This window comes from Callorhinus ursinus, unplaced genomic scaffold (assembly GCF_003265705.2).
Source record: "Callorhinus ursinus isolate GAN/ISIS: 27379988/994484 unplaced genomic scaffold, GSC_fseal_2.0 scaffold6, whole genome shotgun sequence".
NCBI lineage: Eukaryota > Metazoa > Chordata > Mammalia > Carnivora > Otariidae > Callorhinus > Callorhinus ursinus.
The window spans coordinates 25,026,114-25,042,841 of record NW_027397068.1 but is presented as its reverse complement, the minus strand read 5'-3'; the positions used below and the strand labels follow the sequence as shown (position 1 = coordinate 25,042,841).

The window sequence follows — 16,728 nt, the reverse complement described above, 5'->3', positions numbered from 1 at the left end:
TTAGTTTTTACTTTCTGAGAGTTAGCACTATTCATTTAAAAAGTACTCTGTGTGGAAAAAAAATGATCTGAAATGTCCTAATCTTGAACGGCCCAGGTTTTTAAACAATGGTTGCACATCAGAGGATGAGTCCTGCTGGTAGTTGTTATAGGACAGAAAAGCACCCACTTTAATATAAACACTTTGCCATAACAGGAGTGGAGTGTCATATAATAAGATTATAAATCCTACCTGTTGGCCAAGAATTTTTGTACAAAAAACTGGGATTCAGATCAGAAGTGATCTATAAAAACTAATTTTAGCTGCCTTGAGCCAGTGAAGAAACAAGAATTACTAAGAAAACCCTATTTCAAAACATGTGCATTACAGGCTGCATTAAAAATTTAGAATTGCCTTCTAAAGTTATTGAAGAATAGTTAAGTATGAGTATAATATACTCCATATGGTTTACAACCTAAAGCAGGTGTGGTGAAGTAAGGGAGAATTCCTCATAGTCAGATGCCTTTGAAGAATTATATTCTCAAAAGATTTATAAGGGTGTCTGACTTCACTGCCATGATGAGTTTCACAGAGTGAGGTTTTGCAGATGTAGTAGAGGAGGAAGGGTACAAAAAGCCATGTTGACTTGTGGTCGGTTGTGTTGGTGAGTGAGATTCCATTCTATTATATTTGGTCAATTATAGTTATCTGTGAGGATCATGAACAGATAAAAGAGTATGTTTAGTGTTTTATGAATCTTTGTATGCATCTTTAATTCTTTAATTCTTCCTCAAGGCAAGAAGGAATCTTGAAAAATTAGTCTATCTTTTAGCGTCCAGGCTGGACGCTAAACCAACAAAAAAATCTTTGTTGGTAGTTGTGCTAAAATTACCTATGTCTTAAAATTACTTATGTATTTCTGGGACATGTTCAGATCTCATTGGATGAGCATAGATATGATAAATTATTACAGGATAGGGATTATTGATTTTTTTTAACTCTTTGTATATCTTTCCATAAGCTGAACACTGAGTATAAAATGCTTTGTCGGGTATCCTACTGACGCCTTTTCATTTTCTCAAAGTCAGTTCATGCATAGATTCATTAAAGGGTCTTCAGAACTTGGTTCCATATAGACATGTAGCAGTGCATATAGGTTTCAAGATTTATTTTTAAGCTTAAAAGCTTGCATACTGATTATATATGTTTTACAAAATAAAATAGAAAACTTTAAAGGGTGAAAGAAGCTCCATTTAAAAAATATTTTTAAAAAGAGGGGTGCTTGGGTGGCTCAGTTGGTTAAGCATCTGACTTCAGCTCAGGTCATGGTCTCAGGGTCTTGGGATCAAGCCCTGTAGTTGGGCTCCCTGCTTAGCAGGGAGTCTGCTTGTCTCTTTTCTTCTCCCGCTGCCCCTCCCCTGCCCATGTTCTCTCTGTCTCTCTCAAATAAATAAAAAAATCTTAAAAAAATATTTTTAAAAGGTATTAATTAGCACTTTTCAAATTAAAGAGATATAAATCCTCTGAAATTTACTTTCTAATCTCACTTTAGGATAAATCTCAGGAGCACATGAAAAGATTTTGATCAACTGGTTAAGAGCTCTAAAGCTTTGTAGAATTTGTAACTGAGTACTGCTATTTTCGCTTTGATAACAAGAAGTGCTGTTCAGATTTACAGTATTTTTTAAAAGACAAAAAATTTAGAAAAAAAATGCAGTTTTGTTTTAACTAAGAAATTGAATAATCTTTGCCGTGATTTCATATAGATGTGTTGGTTTTGTTAGAGGTAAACTAAGATAAAGGTCTTGTTGAAAGGAAGTGGTTTGGGTAGTTGAGAATGCATTTTGACCATTTTATGTCCTTGCAACGTAATAGCACTATGAGTTTTTTTATTTTTTATTTTTGAGAGATGGGGGGGTGAGGGTGGGGGAGAGGTGGGGGGGCAGAGGGGGAGGGAGAGAGAATCTTATTAAGCTGACTGCACGCCCAGTGCGAAGCCCTACGTGAGGTTAGATCTCATGACCCTGAGATCCTGACAGTCAAAGTCAAGAGTTGTTGCTTAACCAAATGAACCACCCAGGTGCCCCAATAGATTTTAAACTACTTTGTTCCTATTTAAAAATGATCAGATGAAAGAAATGAGCATAACAACTCCTTAGGATTTAATTTTTTTATAACTTTCCTTAGGTCAGTTGTTACTAGCTTTACAAAAGCAAAATTATGGTTTGTCTTGGGATATTGATTTTAAAAATCACTTCAGAGTTTGGTTATTCAGCTGGCCTATTATACAGTCTTTGGCAAGTTTTTCTTCCCCTGCCCTTACCTACCTCCTATGGTATATTCTGTTTACTGTTTATGTAATTAAGTAAAGTGTTGTGAACACTTTGGAAGACACTTAAGAGCAATAAGAGTATTGGTGCTATTACTTCCTCCCTCTCTCCCTCCCTCCCTCCTTCCCTTCCTTCTTTCCTTCCTTCTTTCCTTCCTTCTTTCCTTCCTTCCTTCCTTCCTTCCTTCCTTCCTTCCTTCCTTCCTTCCTTCCTTCCTTTCTTCCTTCCTTCCTTCCTTCCTTCCTTCCTTCTTTCCACCATTATTAATGTGTATGATGTGATTCTGCAAGGCAAGTACAGAGAGCACTCTATCTGGACCCTTAATTCATTTAGTCTTGTGCAGTAAGCTAGGACCAGTGTGTTACTTGATTTTTAATCTCATTTTTAGAAAGTATGGTAAAACCTAATATTATTCTACATGGATATAATTGACTCCAATTTTTTTGGCCGTAAACTGAACTTACTTTTTGGTGACTTTGTTATTAGTTCTTTAAGATTTGTTAATGTGTTAAATTGCCACAAATGGTTGATTATTGTTTTCCTAGAATAACTTGGATTTAAAAACCTTAGCGAATTGTTGAATGGTTTAGTCACAGTTTGTGTAAATTAGAGTACACAGCGGGATTAGATGTTGCTAAATTTATATAGCTAAATATGAAGCTTCACAAACAATATAAAATGACAGTTGAACCCTGCTTAGAGTATACTTAAGCTCCTGAAACTTAAAAGAATTGTTTGACACTGGTATTACATACACTGTCTTTGATAGAACTGACTGTATGTTTTACTGAAATTGTAAACTTGGTAAGGAACAGTGTTTACCTACATTCTAGTCAGCTCTCCTGATACCTTTTAGTCAGCATTCAAGCTTTTCATCCAGAGAATTACAGGACAGCCACGCAAACTTAATTGAAAGCTTTTGCAAAAACATTTCATTGGATTCAGCCTTGAGGCACAAAGGTAGATAGACTAACATTTTGGATTGTATTTTTATGTTCAGAGTAATTTTATTTATTCTAATGTTAGAATTCTCCTTTAATCACTTCTGGGAAATGTGAGCAAATAATAGTTCTGTTACTGTGATTTTAGACACAACTGGATAATAATGATTTTTACTAGATGTTATATAATACTTCAAAGTTTTGATAGGTTTAGGTGGACAGGTTACTATAGAAAAACCTATGTAAACCAGTCATTGATTAGTGAGTTGGCTGTTTTTCTTAGTGGGTAAGTAATTTGTGCATTGCTGTCAAGTCATATCAGAATTATTTTTAATAAAAGATAAAGATGCTGTTTTTGTTGTTTTGTCTTTTAGCAAGTAGAAATACCACAACTCAGATTTTTACTTGTAATTTTAATATTGAATATCTAGTCCTTTTTACTTTGATCAGTGTTATTTAGCGAGTTGACATTGATAAAATAGATCTGCCTTGGATTTCTTGCTTTGTAATTTTTCAGTGTATTGGGCACAGGTGGTCTTGGTTAGTCACTGCCTTCAATTAAATGACTTTTGAGATTGACCCAAACATTAGCTTTGCACATTAGTTTTCCACTCAGAATATTGTTTTATCACTTGAAGGGTCATGAAGTCTGTTGAAAGTGTGTTGTTTCTTCTCAAGGGTTTCTTGAAGCCATATGAAAATCCCCTTTCAATGCTTTTCTTTTAAGGATCTTTCCTAGCAGTTTCTTATACTGTATGGAGGAAGGACTCCCCCCCCCCCCCCCCGTAGATTATCTAGGGATAGGAGAATAGTTTTTTGTTGTTGTTTTTTGCTGGGGGGGGGAATATTGGACAGTTTCCTACTTTAAGAGTAGAGAGAATATGTTTTCTCACAGGATGTATTAAATTTATTAGCACAGTGTCCAGGCACATGTTAAGGTTACTCATATTATATCGTTATGTATTTTAGCAACTATATAATTTTTGTAAATGCATAGTATATTTTTTAATAAGTTATTTCTACTTCTGGGACAACTGGTTGGCTCAGTCAGTGGAACATGTAACTCTTGATCTAGCAGTTGTGAGTTCAAGCCCCACGTTGGGTGTAGAGATTACTTAAAAAAAAAAGTCTTTAAGCTAATAATAATAATAATAATAATAATAATTTATTTTGCTTCTATGTGAATTGCTTGGTTTTAATTGCATATTAGTATATATTTTCAGTATATATAGTGCTTTCATCTCTCCTGAGCCTTTTGAGTTACGGCTTTTTGTCTAATTTCTATAACAGCTAATGAACATTATTGCTGCTGTCCATTTCATTCGTGTTTTGGGCCATGTAGACACAACTTCTAGGCCAAAATTCAGAAAGGAGAAAGCCATAATCAAAAGGCTCAAGTAGGCCTTGTCTTATAAAATAATATTTTATATTTGAAAGCTGTGCTTGACCACTTGTCCTCAGTTTAGAGGAATTCTAGAGCTGATAATAAAATTTTATGTAACAGTGTTTCTATTTCTCTTGGGTTAGAAGTGAATTCAAGTAGTAATACACGAATACAATATCTTAAAATATTTCACTTTTATCAGAATCTTTTCAATAAATAGCGATAGTCCCTTAAACCCCTCTTTTTTGTCCAGTCGTGAACACCAGGCAACAATTTTCAGCTCTTTTAGTTTTCCTTCTGGTATCTATTTCCAAATAATATGCTTCCGTTGCTCTTAACTTTCAGATATCGCTGAATCATTTCTTGTCCTGGTGAGTGAGGATTTAACTCATTTAAATCCTCTTCCCATGCCTTCTCCCTCATTTCTAAAATTAAATTGTAAATTTTGACAGAAAAGATTAGGTGTATATATAGTTAGGTAACTATTGTTTACTGCTGAGTCAAGTAATGCATTATAACATTTTCTATCTAGGGTGACTTTTTCTTAAAGTTAATAATTGGCTTTGTTCAATTCTCTTTCTATGAATTAGTAATCTTTCCTATATGCTCCTACAGAATATTTCAGGACTATTTTCTACCAAGAAAAATTCATTAGATAGTACCGTTTCCTTTTTTTTTTAACTTGGGAATTTCTTTGAAGTTTAGCCTGGCTCCTGGATTTCTGGGAGCCTAGTGGAATGTAGAGGCTGGAAGTTTTCACTTAACTGTGTTCATCATGGCTCCTTATCTCTGCTTTACCTAGGTATCTTGCTTGTCAGTCTAGAGCCTCCCTATTCACTTGTCCAGATGATGAACCTCACTATTTTGAGACAGTGTAGGGAGAGATAGTGGCTTAACTCTATGGCATGGGGAGAAAGGGTCCAGTGGTAAGGTCCGGCTGTTTCTTTTACAGGCTTTCACTAATATTCCTGTTTAGAGCTCTTTGTAACTATTTCTGTCTTAGAAGGTACCTGGTACTTCCAGTCCCTGTATTTTGTATGTGTGTTCTACAGGGAGAATTTGGTGGTGTGTTGGAGGCACTTAGACTTCAGCTGCTTTTGATTTGCTAAGTCGGCTTCTGTTCCTCCACTTGCTTGCCACTTTCCCAAAACTTACTGACTTGTATGCTGTTGTGTTCTTTCCTGTTGTTCCTTGTGGGCTTATAGTCTTATTATTTTACTGACCTTGTATTAGGTTTTAGAGCAGCAATAATGAACATATGTGTTCAGTCCAAAAGTAATATTAAACAGTGTAATTCCAAAAACTTTTGGGTTTTTTACATGTTTTCTTCCTTTTTGCAGGAGAAACCCAAATGAAGATCAAAGGAATAAAACCAGAAGAGATTCTTTTCTTTTTTTTTAAGGCTTATCTGGAGAGCCACATTCCATATATCTAGTTACCGAATATGTGATTTTACATTAACTTGCTTTTTCTTAGTATGACTCAGATGATTGCAGAAGTGAGCTTAGGAGACAGAGTATGTATAAATGATACTATCAGAGAAACTGAGTTACCAGAAACTGGTTACTGTTACTAGCGAAAGGACTTCTTAGCTTTTTAACATTTTGAACTTTAATAATTAGGTTTAATAATTATGTTTGAGTTTAAGAAAGTGATAGTTCTGGTACCTATTTTTTGTTTTTAGAGGCAAAATTCTGGTTTCTAAATTCAAGTATCTAGAGGAGCTGTGTCAACTTTACTAGCAATATGTGGCTATTTAAACTTAATTATTGTAAAATAAAATTAAAAATTCGGTTCCTTAGTTATTCTAGCCATATCTCAAGTCCTTGGTAGCTACATGTGTCAGCGATTTTCTAGAGCCTTCCTGGGTTAACACAGGTTATATTACATTGATAATTCCACATACATTGTTTCAAGAGAGTTAACCAAAAAGTTGAAGAAGTTCAGCCATCATAATTGTCATGTTCCTACTTGTTCTACTTAAAATTTCAGGTAGTGGCAGGAGCATTCCTCATATCTGTTTAAATTGTGATAATTGTGTCTTTGACTTCTCTGGCTTTACTTTTTGTTTCTTTTTCCTCCAGACAGTGCAGTGCTTGCTAGACAGTGGTGCTGATATTAACAGGCCAAATGTATCTGGAGCTACTCCATTGTACTTTGCTTGCAGGTAGGATATTTTATATTTCCAGATGCTCTCATTAATGTATTTATTACATTTCCAAACACAAGCATTTCTGTATATTTTCTAAAGTTCTCTTGTTTTCCCACAAATACTGTGCTCGCTTAACTGCACAAGGAAAAGCATTTTCTATTATATTGGCAGTGTTTTTATATGTTATAGGTGGGAGCTTTTGATTTACTTGATTATTTATATTTTAGACTAATTACTTAATACGTAATGAAAAAAGACATCTCTATAATCCAGTAATTTCCGTAGTTTTCTTTGTTAAGTACTAGGTCAGTTCCAGAGGGATAAACTATTAAAGTGTGTCTTGGACCAGAGCCATCCATGTTTTTGCTTTCTTTGGATTTGTAACTTTAAAAAAAAAAATCTTTGAATTTGTCTTGTTAGATATTAAATTATGCATTAAGTTGTTTTTGTGCTTTTGTCTTCATTCATTTTCTTGAAGCATATATTTTGTTCGTTGGTTCATTCATGTAATAAGCAAACATATAGTTAGCATTCAGTGTGTGCCATATATTATGGCATTAGTGATACAGTAATAAACCTAAGTCCATAAGGAGCTAACAACATAACAATCATACACATATTCCACCCCATACATACACACCCACATGTATAAATACTATGTTACATAAATGTAGTTTGCAATTAGAAGCAGCTTACAGTAAACCAGTGTTTCTTGTCTTTGGTTTAGATTATATGAAGTGCAATATTTATTTAGGCTCTTAAATGCAGATATGGAGTTCTCCAGAAAGCTCTTTTCTTCTTATCCTTTTTCTTTTTTTAAAGATTTTATTTATTTATTTGAGAGAGCGAGAATGAGAGAGAGGGAATGAGAGAGAGAGCACAGGAGAGGGGGAAGGGTCAGAGGGAGAAGCAGACTTCCCCGCTGAGCAGGGAGCCTGATGCCGCACTCAATCCCGGGACTCCAGGATCATGACCTGAGCTGAAGGCAGTCGCATAACCAACTGAGCCACCCAGGTGCCCCTCTTCTTATCCTTTTTTCTGTTACACATCATTTTACTGGAGGTTTGTTTTAACCTAAAAGATCTACTTCTTTTCTTGTTTAGCTTATCTTTAGGGTCTCTGATGTTACTTTTATTAGACTGCTTCAAATCATCATTGAACAACCTTGAATTAGAGTATAAGGACTTTTGGATCTCTAGACTTCTATATGCTATCTGAATCCAACCATTTTCTTAAATTATACTTATGTTTTGGTTGCTTGGCTAGAAAACCAGTTCTTTCCATGGCATCCTGAATTTATGAATAATGTCATTGTTTGATTACCTGAAATCATATCCTATCTTGAGGGGTTATCTCTAGATCAGTCCTTTCTTTGAAGCTTCAGATTTGAATGGCCACCTGCCTGATTTACATCATCACTTGTAAGTCTTATAGAATCTCAGATGTCAATGTGTCCAAAACAGAGCTTCTGATTTTCCTTTTCAAACCTTGTGTCTACCTTTTCTCATCTCGGTCATTGGTACTGTTATCTTTTCACTTGTTTAAACCAGAAACTAGATCATTATTTTTTTAATTTCTCTCTGTCTCTCTCTCTCTGACCCTGAACTTGGAATTTATTAGTAAGTTCTGTAAATTCCACCTTCAGAATATATGCTGAATCTCTTCTTCCGACTCACTGAAATGACCTTAGTTAACATTGTTAGCGTTTGTCTAGAGTGCTGCGGTCGTCTCTTACTGGTCTCCCTGATTTCTCTGTTGTTTCCTTCCCATCTATCCTTTCCTGAGCAGCCATAGTGATCTTTTATATGGATTTTTTTTTTTTAAGATTTTATTTAATTATTTGAGAGAGAGAGAGAGCATGGCGGGGGAGGGTCAGAGGGAGAAGCAGACTCCCTGCTGAGCAGGGAGCCCGTTACGGGACTCAATCCTGGGACTCCAGGATCATGACCTGAGCCGAAGGCAGTCGCTTAACCAACTGAACCACCCAGGCGCCCCCAGAGTGATATTTTTAAAAAAATGAATTGACTTGGGTTGCTCAAGCTTGAGTGACTCAGCCAGTTGAGCATCTGACTCTTGATTTCGGCTCAGGTCATGTTCTCATGGTTGTGGGATTGAGCCCTGAGCTGGGCTCCGGGCTCCGTGCCCGGCATGGAGTCTGCATGGGATTCTTTCTCTCTCTCTCTTTCTCTCTCCCTCTGCCTCCCCCCCATGCCATTCTCTCTCTCACTCTCAAAATAAATCTTTTAAAAAAAGATCAGCTTTTGTCACTTTGTGTTTAAACTTTGTATTTAAAACTTCTCAGTGCCTCTGTTGCATTTCAAATAAAATACGTAGTCTGCCTTTGCCTGTGAGACCTGCATGGTCTGACCTCGGCGTAGCTCAGTGTGTTTCCGACACATCGGCTCTCTGAGTTCACCAAATGCAAGGGACTCTTTCCAGCAGGCTTTTCTGCATACTGTTTTTCCTGAAATGCTCTTACCTTGGCTTTTTATATGGCTGACTCTTTCTTTATGTCACTGCTTAATTGTTACTTTTTAGAAAGGCAATTCCTGACCAGTCTGAGTAGGCCTCTCCCAAATTTTCTTTCACGGCATCCCAGTCATTTTTCTTTTCTTTTCTCTTCTTTTCTTTTCTTTCCTTTCTTTTTTTAAGTAGTCTCCATGCCCAGCATGGAGCCCAGCATGGAGCCCAGCGTGGGACTTGACCTCATGACCCTGAAATTAAGACCTGAGTTTAAGAGTCTGATGCTTAACCAACTGAGCCACCCACAGGCCCCCCAATTATTTCTTTTATAACACTTTGTATTTTGTAATTGTTTGTTTACTTGTTTATAGTGTATCTCTCCTACTAGACTGAAATGTCAATAAAAGCAAGAATTTTATTCACCACTTTATAGTCAATGTGTAGTTACAGTGCTTTGCATTTAGATGCTTAGTAAATGTTTTTGAATGAATGAATTGCTATAATTACATATTTGAGAAGTATCTTTTATAAAATAATGCATGTATAATAGTTAAATGTAGGTATATTAGTGTTGTGCCGAACGTGGATATTCTTATGGTTAGTCTGAGCATAGAGGTATGGTAAAAGAGTTTTTTAGAAGTACTTTCTGTTAGTATTATATTCCCATCATTAACTTTTATTTCTGTAATTTTTTTAAGATTTTATTTTTAAGTAATCTCTACACCCATCATGGGGCTCAGATTCACAACCCCAAGATCAGAGTCGCATGCCCCACTGACTTAGCCAGCCAAGCACCCCTCCCATCATTAACTTTCATTCTAGCAAATATTAGATTTCTTTGAACAGAGATAGGCAAGTCTGATTAAAATTGAAATGATAAATTTATCATTTTAGCAGGATGATAGATATGGAACATGGTTCATTTGTAGGCAGACTTTTTTTTCTTTAAATTTTTATTTAAATTCTAGTTAACATACAGTACAATATTGATTTCAGGAGTAGAATTCAGTGATTCATCATTTACATACAACACCCAATGCTCAACATGACAAGTGCCCTCCTTAAAACCTATCACCCATCTAGCCCATCCCCCACCCACCTCCCTCTATCTACCCTGTTTGTTCTCTATTTTTAAGTCTCTTATGGTTTGTTTTCCTCTCTGTCTTCCCCCTGCCATATGTTCATCTGTATTGTTTCTTAAAATCCACATATGAGTGAAATCATATGGTATTTGTTGTAGGCATCTTTTAATTTTATTTGTGGTATCTAGATATAGGTATACATTAAACATAAATTCTTCCCAGTGTATTCTTTCTGATAAATAAAAAGGGAAAGGAATGTGGGAAACAGAACAAGTTGACCCTATAGACAAATTAAATTAAAAAAAACCTTAATGTAAGTTTTTATTGGTTGAGAGGTATTACTAGATATATCATATGCTTTTTTTAAAAATTCTGGATTACATTCCAAAAGTAATGAGATATATAGGAGAAGGAGCCTTGGTGGCAGGGTTCAAATTTTAGCCCCAAAACTATGTAACTTAAGTCAAGTTTCTTGACCTCTGAAGCTTTTGTTTCTTTGTTTACGAAATGGAAATGCTGCTATTTGGCTTGTGGGACTATAGTGAGAATTAAATAAGATGGATAATAGAAAGCATCTGGCAGGGTATTTTGCACTTAGTCATTAGTAAGTGCCTACCAAACTGTAGCATACTTCTCCACTCCTCAGTGAGCACAAAGTATGGTTGTCCTGTTTTATTGCTATACAAGATTTCTATTCTGAGAAATAGGATTCTTCTTTCACCATACAGACCTTTTCTTTTTTTTTTCTTTGTGTTACTTAAATTCTTATTCTGAGCCATATTTAATTATGTAGTGCTGCTGTGAATGAGTCATTTTCAAACTGATTTTGACCTAAAATTATGACAGGAACTATTTCCCAGCCACTTTTTTCCTCTAGGTATTTTGCATAATACATAATTCATTAACTTTCTTTCATGTGTACTATAGGCACACAATGATTCCCCCCATCCCACCCCCATTTTTAGGCAGCTTTGTTTTTAGGACTTCTTTGGGGGGCGGGGCAGAGAGAGAGGGGAGAGAGAATCTTTTTTTGTTTGTTTTTAAGATTATTTGTTTATTTGAGAGAGAGAGAGATGAGCGGCAGAGGGAGAAGCAGAGCTGGGAGCCTGACGTGGGACTCTATCCCAGGACCCTGGGATCATGACCTAAGAGAAAGGTAGACGCTTAACCAACTGAGCCACCCAGGTGCCCGGGAGAGAGAGAATCTTAAGCAGGCTCCAAGCCCAGCATAGAGCCCGACTCAGGGCTTGATCTCACGACCCTGAGGTCATGACCTGAGCCAGTGTCAAGAATCAAATATTTAACTGACTGAGCCACCCTAGTTTTTGAACTTTTTTTTTTTTTAAGATTGATTTATTTATTTTAGAGCCAGAGAGTATGAGTGCTTGGAGGGGAGAGGGACAAAGTTTTTTTTTTTTTTTTTTGGAGAAAGCATGAGCAGGGGGAGAGGGAGAGAGAGAAGCAGACTCCCCAGTGAGCAGGGAGCCCGATGCGGGGCTTGATCCTAGGACCGCGGGATCATGACCTGAGCCAAAGGCAGATGATTAACCAACTGAGCCACCCAGGTGCCCCAAAGAAGAAAGAGTCTTAAGCAGACCCTGCACTCAGTGCAGAGCCCAATGCAGGGCTTGATCCCATGACCCTGAGATCATGACCTGAGCCAAACCAAGAGTTGGTTGCTTAACCAACTGCACCACCCAAGCACCCCTAGGATTTTTATATAGTATTTACAAATGCCTCAAGTCTTTAAATTGCTAGATTGGTTTTATTTTCAGTTGTATGCTTCCCATTCCCCTGAGTTCTTAAATAAAGATTTGGATGTATAATGATTTTCAAGTATTTTCTATATCTGGGATAACTTTTTTCTATTAGGAACAGTGAGGTTTAGCTGGGATTATGTAGATACAGTAAATTAGTGAGATGTTTATGTAATTACAGACGTCTGCAGTAGAGAAATAGAAAGAGGTGTGATTCTGAACATGGATTTGTAGCTACTGCCAAGCAACTCCTTTCAGTTCACAGTCAAAGCCATATAAAACGTGCCAAAGACTCAAAATTGTAAACTTTAGAATAGGAAAGACTATTAGAAAATATGGTCTCTTTGTTTTATAAGTTGTTCCAGAAAAATACTGCAGTATATGTACTATATGCACTTTAGCCAAGTTTTCAGATCATATCCTTTCAGCCTAAAATTAGGAGACTGAAAGTGCTTGAAAAATCACTTCTAAGTGCGTTAGAAGTACTATAGCTTTCTTATTAAATCTTTGCCAACTTAGTTTCCAGAGAATGCATTGGCATTTCCTTGAAGGGACTATTATCTCAATCAATAAAAAAAAAAAAATAGTTGAATTGTAAAGAATATTTGTTCATTGGGCAAATTTTTGCTTATTTGGACTGAAAAATCTTTTATGCAACACTCTGAGCAGTTTGTTATAGGTTAGTCTTTTTTTTTTTTTTTTTTTAAAGATTTTATGTATTTATTTGACAGAGAGAGACACAGCGAGAGAGGGAACACAAGCAGGGGGAGTGAGAGAGGGAGAAGCAGGCTTCCCGCCGAGCAGGGAGCCTAATATGGGGCTTGATCCCAGGACCCTGGGATCATGACCTGAGCCGAAGGCGGACGCTTAACGGCTGAGCCACCCAGGCGCCCCTGTTATAGGTTAGTCTTAATGTCATGCAATATTGTAGGTGAGGCACTTGAAGCCCTAATCGGGTTATGCAGATTTTATATATATTTTAGTTCTTATTTCTTGCTTTTAATTTATTTTTGAAATGAAAGGTTACCTGATCGTAGATGAGATTTTAATGTAGTTTTAGAAATTACTCCAGTTTTCTAAAAATGTCAAAATGGTATTCTTTTTCCTTCATGATAATTATCCTTTTTGCTATATATGATAAATAAAATTATTTGGAGACTTTTTAAAACCACATATATTCAACAGTGTCCCATTTGTACATGGTGATCTTGTCTGTCCATTGTGTGTGATCCCCATTTTATTTTTCTCATAGCATGTATCCCCTTGCACCTTGTACCATACTCTCTTGAGTACTAAATTGTTTACTCTTGGAGGGCAAACTCTGTTTATTCATCTTGGTTGAATAATATATAGATGAAAGATTTTGGAGTTAGACTGACCTAGATTCAAATTCTCCTCCGTCATGTAACTGTGATCTTGAGTAACTGTGGTTTTCTCAAGTCATGGTTTTTTCAACTGAAAAATGGAATGAATACTTATTTTATGTGTCAGGATTAAGTCAGACTTTGTACAAAGAACTGAGCATTATGCTTGTCATTTAGTAGATCCTAAATAAACTGTGATTCAGGTCTTTTTTTTTTTTTTTCCCTGTAGTACACTACCTTATTTAATGCTTATTTGTCAAATGAATGGTACCTGAAGGTAAAAACTATAATTCAACATATGTATTGAATATATGTTATAAGCCAACTACTGTGCTTGGTGCTATGGAACAGATATATTCTGAAGAAGTTTATAGTTAATTGGAAAGATTGGACACATGGATATTAAGTAATTATAGAAGAAATGTTATTAAAGTTGAACAGACTAGCTTTGTAATTTTAGGTTTTTCAGAACCAAGCGTAGTAGCAAAGATAACACTGTCTCTCTAAATAAATTAATAAGTTAGTTTCTTTTCACTTAGCTTTCATTTTTAGGTATTACGAAGAATAGAATGGTGTTAATTGTAAACTCTTGCTGTTAGCTTTAATATATAATGTGTTGACCAGTACTCCCAGCTTAATGACAAATGATGCTTGATGAGGACTTTTTTTTTTTTTTTAAAGATTTTATTTATTTATTTGACAGAGAGAGACAGCGAGAGCAGGAACACAAGCAGGGGGAGTGGGAGAGGGAGAAGCAGGCTTCCCGCTGAGCAGGGAGCCCGATGTGGGACTCGATCCCAGGGTCCTGGGATCATGACCTGAGCCGAAGGCAGACGCCTAACGACTGAGCCACCCAGGCGCCCAAAACTTTTTTGATGTACAGTAGTAAAACTACCTACTGTTGCTTTTGGAGAGATTGCTGATTTACTTGGTTTCTTGGTTTTCTGGAATAAATTAGGTACTGTTCTTAAGTCAGTTTTGGCCTCTTGATATTTGTAATAAGCTAAGTAATCAGTATGACAATAAAGTATTGAGAGAGTGATATATCTGTAATATCTGCCCTCAAATTCATAGTAGGGTTTATTAAATTTAAAAATTTTAAATTGTTTAATGCCATTTGGTTATAAATTACACTTTATGCAGTGTCATTTTGTGGTAAAGAATGAGTGTTTTTTTTTTTTTAACTTTCTGAGAAATCTGTGTGTCTTTCTCTTTGGGAAATGACATACCGGTTTGGATGTAATGGTATCGTAGAAGAGTCTTGTTTTGGAAGACGGGGATCTGAGTTCTAGTTTCACCTGTGCTTGAGTTAGTAGCTTTTGTCATCTACAAAATAGAAATTTTTGATCAGATACTCTTCTAAACCGTATGACTTCTTTGGGCATTTTGTAAAATTAACTTCACACTGTAGTGTCTGTGGATTGTAACTTTATTTTTTATTGTCTAGAGTATCTTGGATCAGATTAGTTCACTGAATAATGAGACTTAGAGTCTAGTGGTTAAGGTCTTCAAATTAGCTTCCTCCTAGCTGAAAGAAAGATGGTTACTAATTTTACTCCTACTAGAAAGAGAACAAGTAGAATGGGCATGTGGATAAGAGCGTTGTTCATTCTAGATCAGATTAAATAGCTGTCAACAGAAGCCAAACTGAGTGGGTTGATAAAATGAAGGTTGAAAGCTAGATAGTATTTTTGGATAATTAATCCCTGCCCTTCCCCCATTCTCTTATTTTGATAGTTGTATTTTCTTCTTCCTTCCTTCCTTCTTATTTATTTTTTTGCCAAGTATTAAAGTGCCATAAAATATACTCTTGTTTTGAATATTGAGGTTTTTTTTTTGACTAAGAAGTCTAGAGACTTGGATGGGTGTGGTAGGAAGAGGGTTGGAAATGATTGAAAGAAAAAAATGAAGCATAAGCCCGAGTAGTAGCTGTTTATCCCCAAATGTTATGATTTATTGTAGGTAATGTGTTCTAAGTTCAATTCTAAGATTTAATAGGTCAGTTTCCTATCTACATGGTGAAGGTATGATTTAACATTGGGAAATGTTTTCCTGGATTTTGAGGATGTAATTCAGATCTTCCTCTCAATTTTTAAAAAATTGTTAGTCTTCTCTTGATTCATATTGATTGTCCATAATTCATAGAGAAAGACTTTAAATTAAAAAAAATTTTTTTAACATGGTTTTACTTCTGTACAGTCATGGTCAGAGAGACACAGCACAGATTCTTCTGTTACGAGGAGCTAAATATCTGTCAGATAAAAATGGAGTAACGCCTCTGGATTTATGTGTACAGGTATGTTGTTAATGTATATTCTTAGCCCTTTATAATAGAGACTGAGACTGGTAAAATCACCTTTTTTCCTCAAATGAGAGGGTGGATGCAAAGATTTTTATTCTGTAAAGAATATAATTTTTTTTTTTTAAAGAATACGATCTTTTAAAGGAACTGTGATAATCTTATACTATATAAGAAATATATATTGGTCTTCGTCTCTGTTCCTAACCTAAGAGCTTCTCAGGCACTTGGAATCTCCAGAGTGATAAGAATGTCTTTTTGTACATTAATGAGATGGCTGGTGGCTTAAGGCCTCTGATACCTTCAGGATGGTGCTCATTGCCTGGGAAGCCAGTCATGTGACTCCTAGGGAGGTGAGAGGGACTGGAGGTTGAATTCAGTCATCAGTGACCAATAATTTAATCGATCATGCCTATGTAATGGAACTCCCATAAAAACCCTGTATACAGTGGGGTTCTCAGGGAGCTTCTGGGTTGGCAAACACATCAAAGTTGTGGGATGGTGGCATGCCCAGAGAGGGCATAGAAGCTCTGTGCCCCTTCCCACATACCTTACCCTGTGCATCTCTTCCATTTGGCTGTTTGAGTTGTATCCTTTATAATAAATAAAGTGTTTCTCTGAATTCTGTGAGCTGTTATCAAACAGCAAATAGCAGATTATCAAACCTGAGGGGGTGGTTTATGGGAACTCCTGACTTAAAGCTGGTTAGTTAGAAGTATGGGGGGCATGGACTTGTGAGTGGCTTCTGAAGTGGGGACACTTTTATGAGACTGAGCTCCTAACCTGTGGGGTCTGTGTTAACTCTGGGTAGTTAGCGTCAGAATTGAATTAAATTTTAATGACACTTAGTTGTTGTCCACAGAGAGTTGGAGAGTTGCTTGGTGTGGAAAACCCACACCTTTAGTGTCAGACTGGTGTGTAGAGGAAATTTACATTAGGAACTTCTTTTAAACCTAGATAATTAAAAACAATTTTTT

General features: G+C 36.1%; 1 protein-coding gene across 3 annotated transcripts in view; it reads left to right on the top strand.

Annotated features, from left to right (window-relative positions):
* Nucleotides 1-16,728, top strand: part of HACE1 (HECT domain and ankyrin repeat containing E3 ubiquitin protein ligase 1) — a 101,121-nt gene that overhangs the window by 25,507 nt on the left and 58,886 nt on the right. For all 3 annotated transcript variants that reach the window (XM_025863167.2, XM_025863148.2, XM_025863158.2), the window contains 2 exons: nt 6,719-6,801; nt 15,652-15,748. In XM_025863167.2, coding sequence (XP_025718952.1) covers nt 6,719-6,801; nt 15,652-15,748 — 180 coding nt within the window. The remainder of the gene's footprint in view (nt 1-6,718; nt 6,802-15,651; nt 15,749-16,728) is intronic.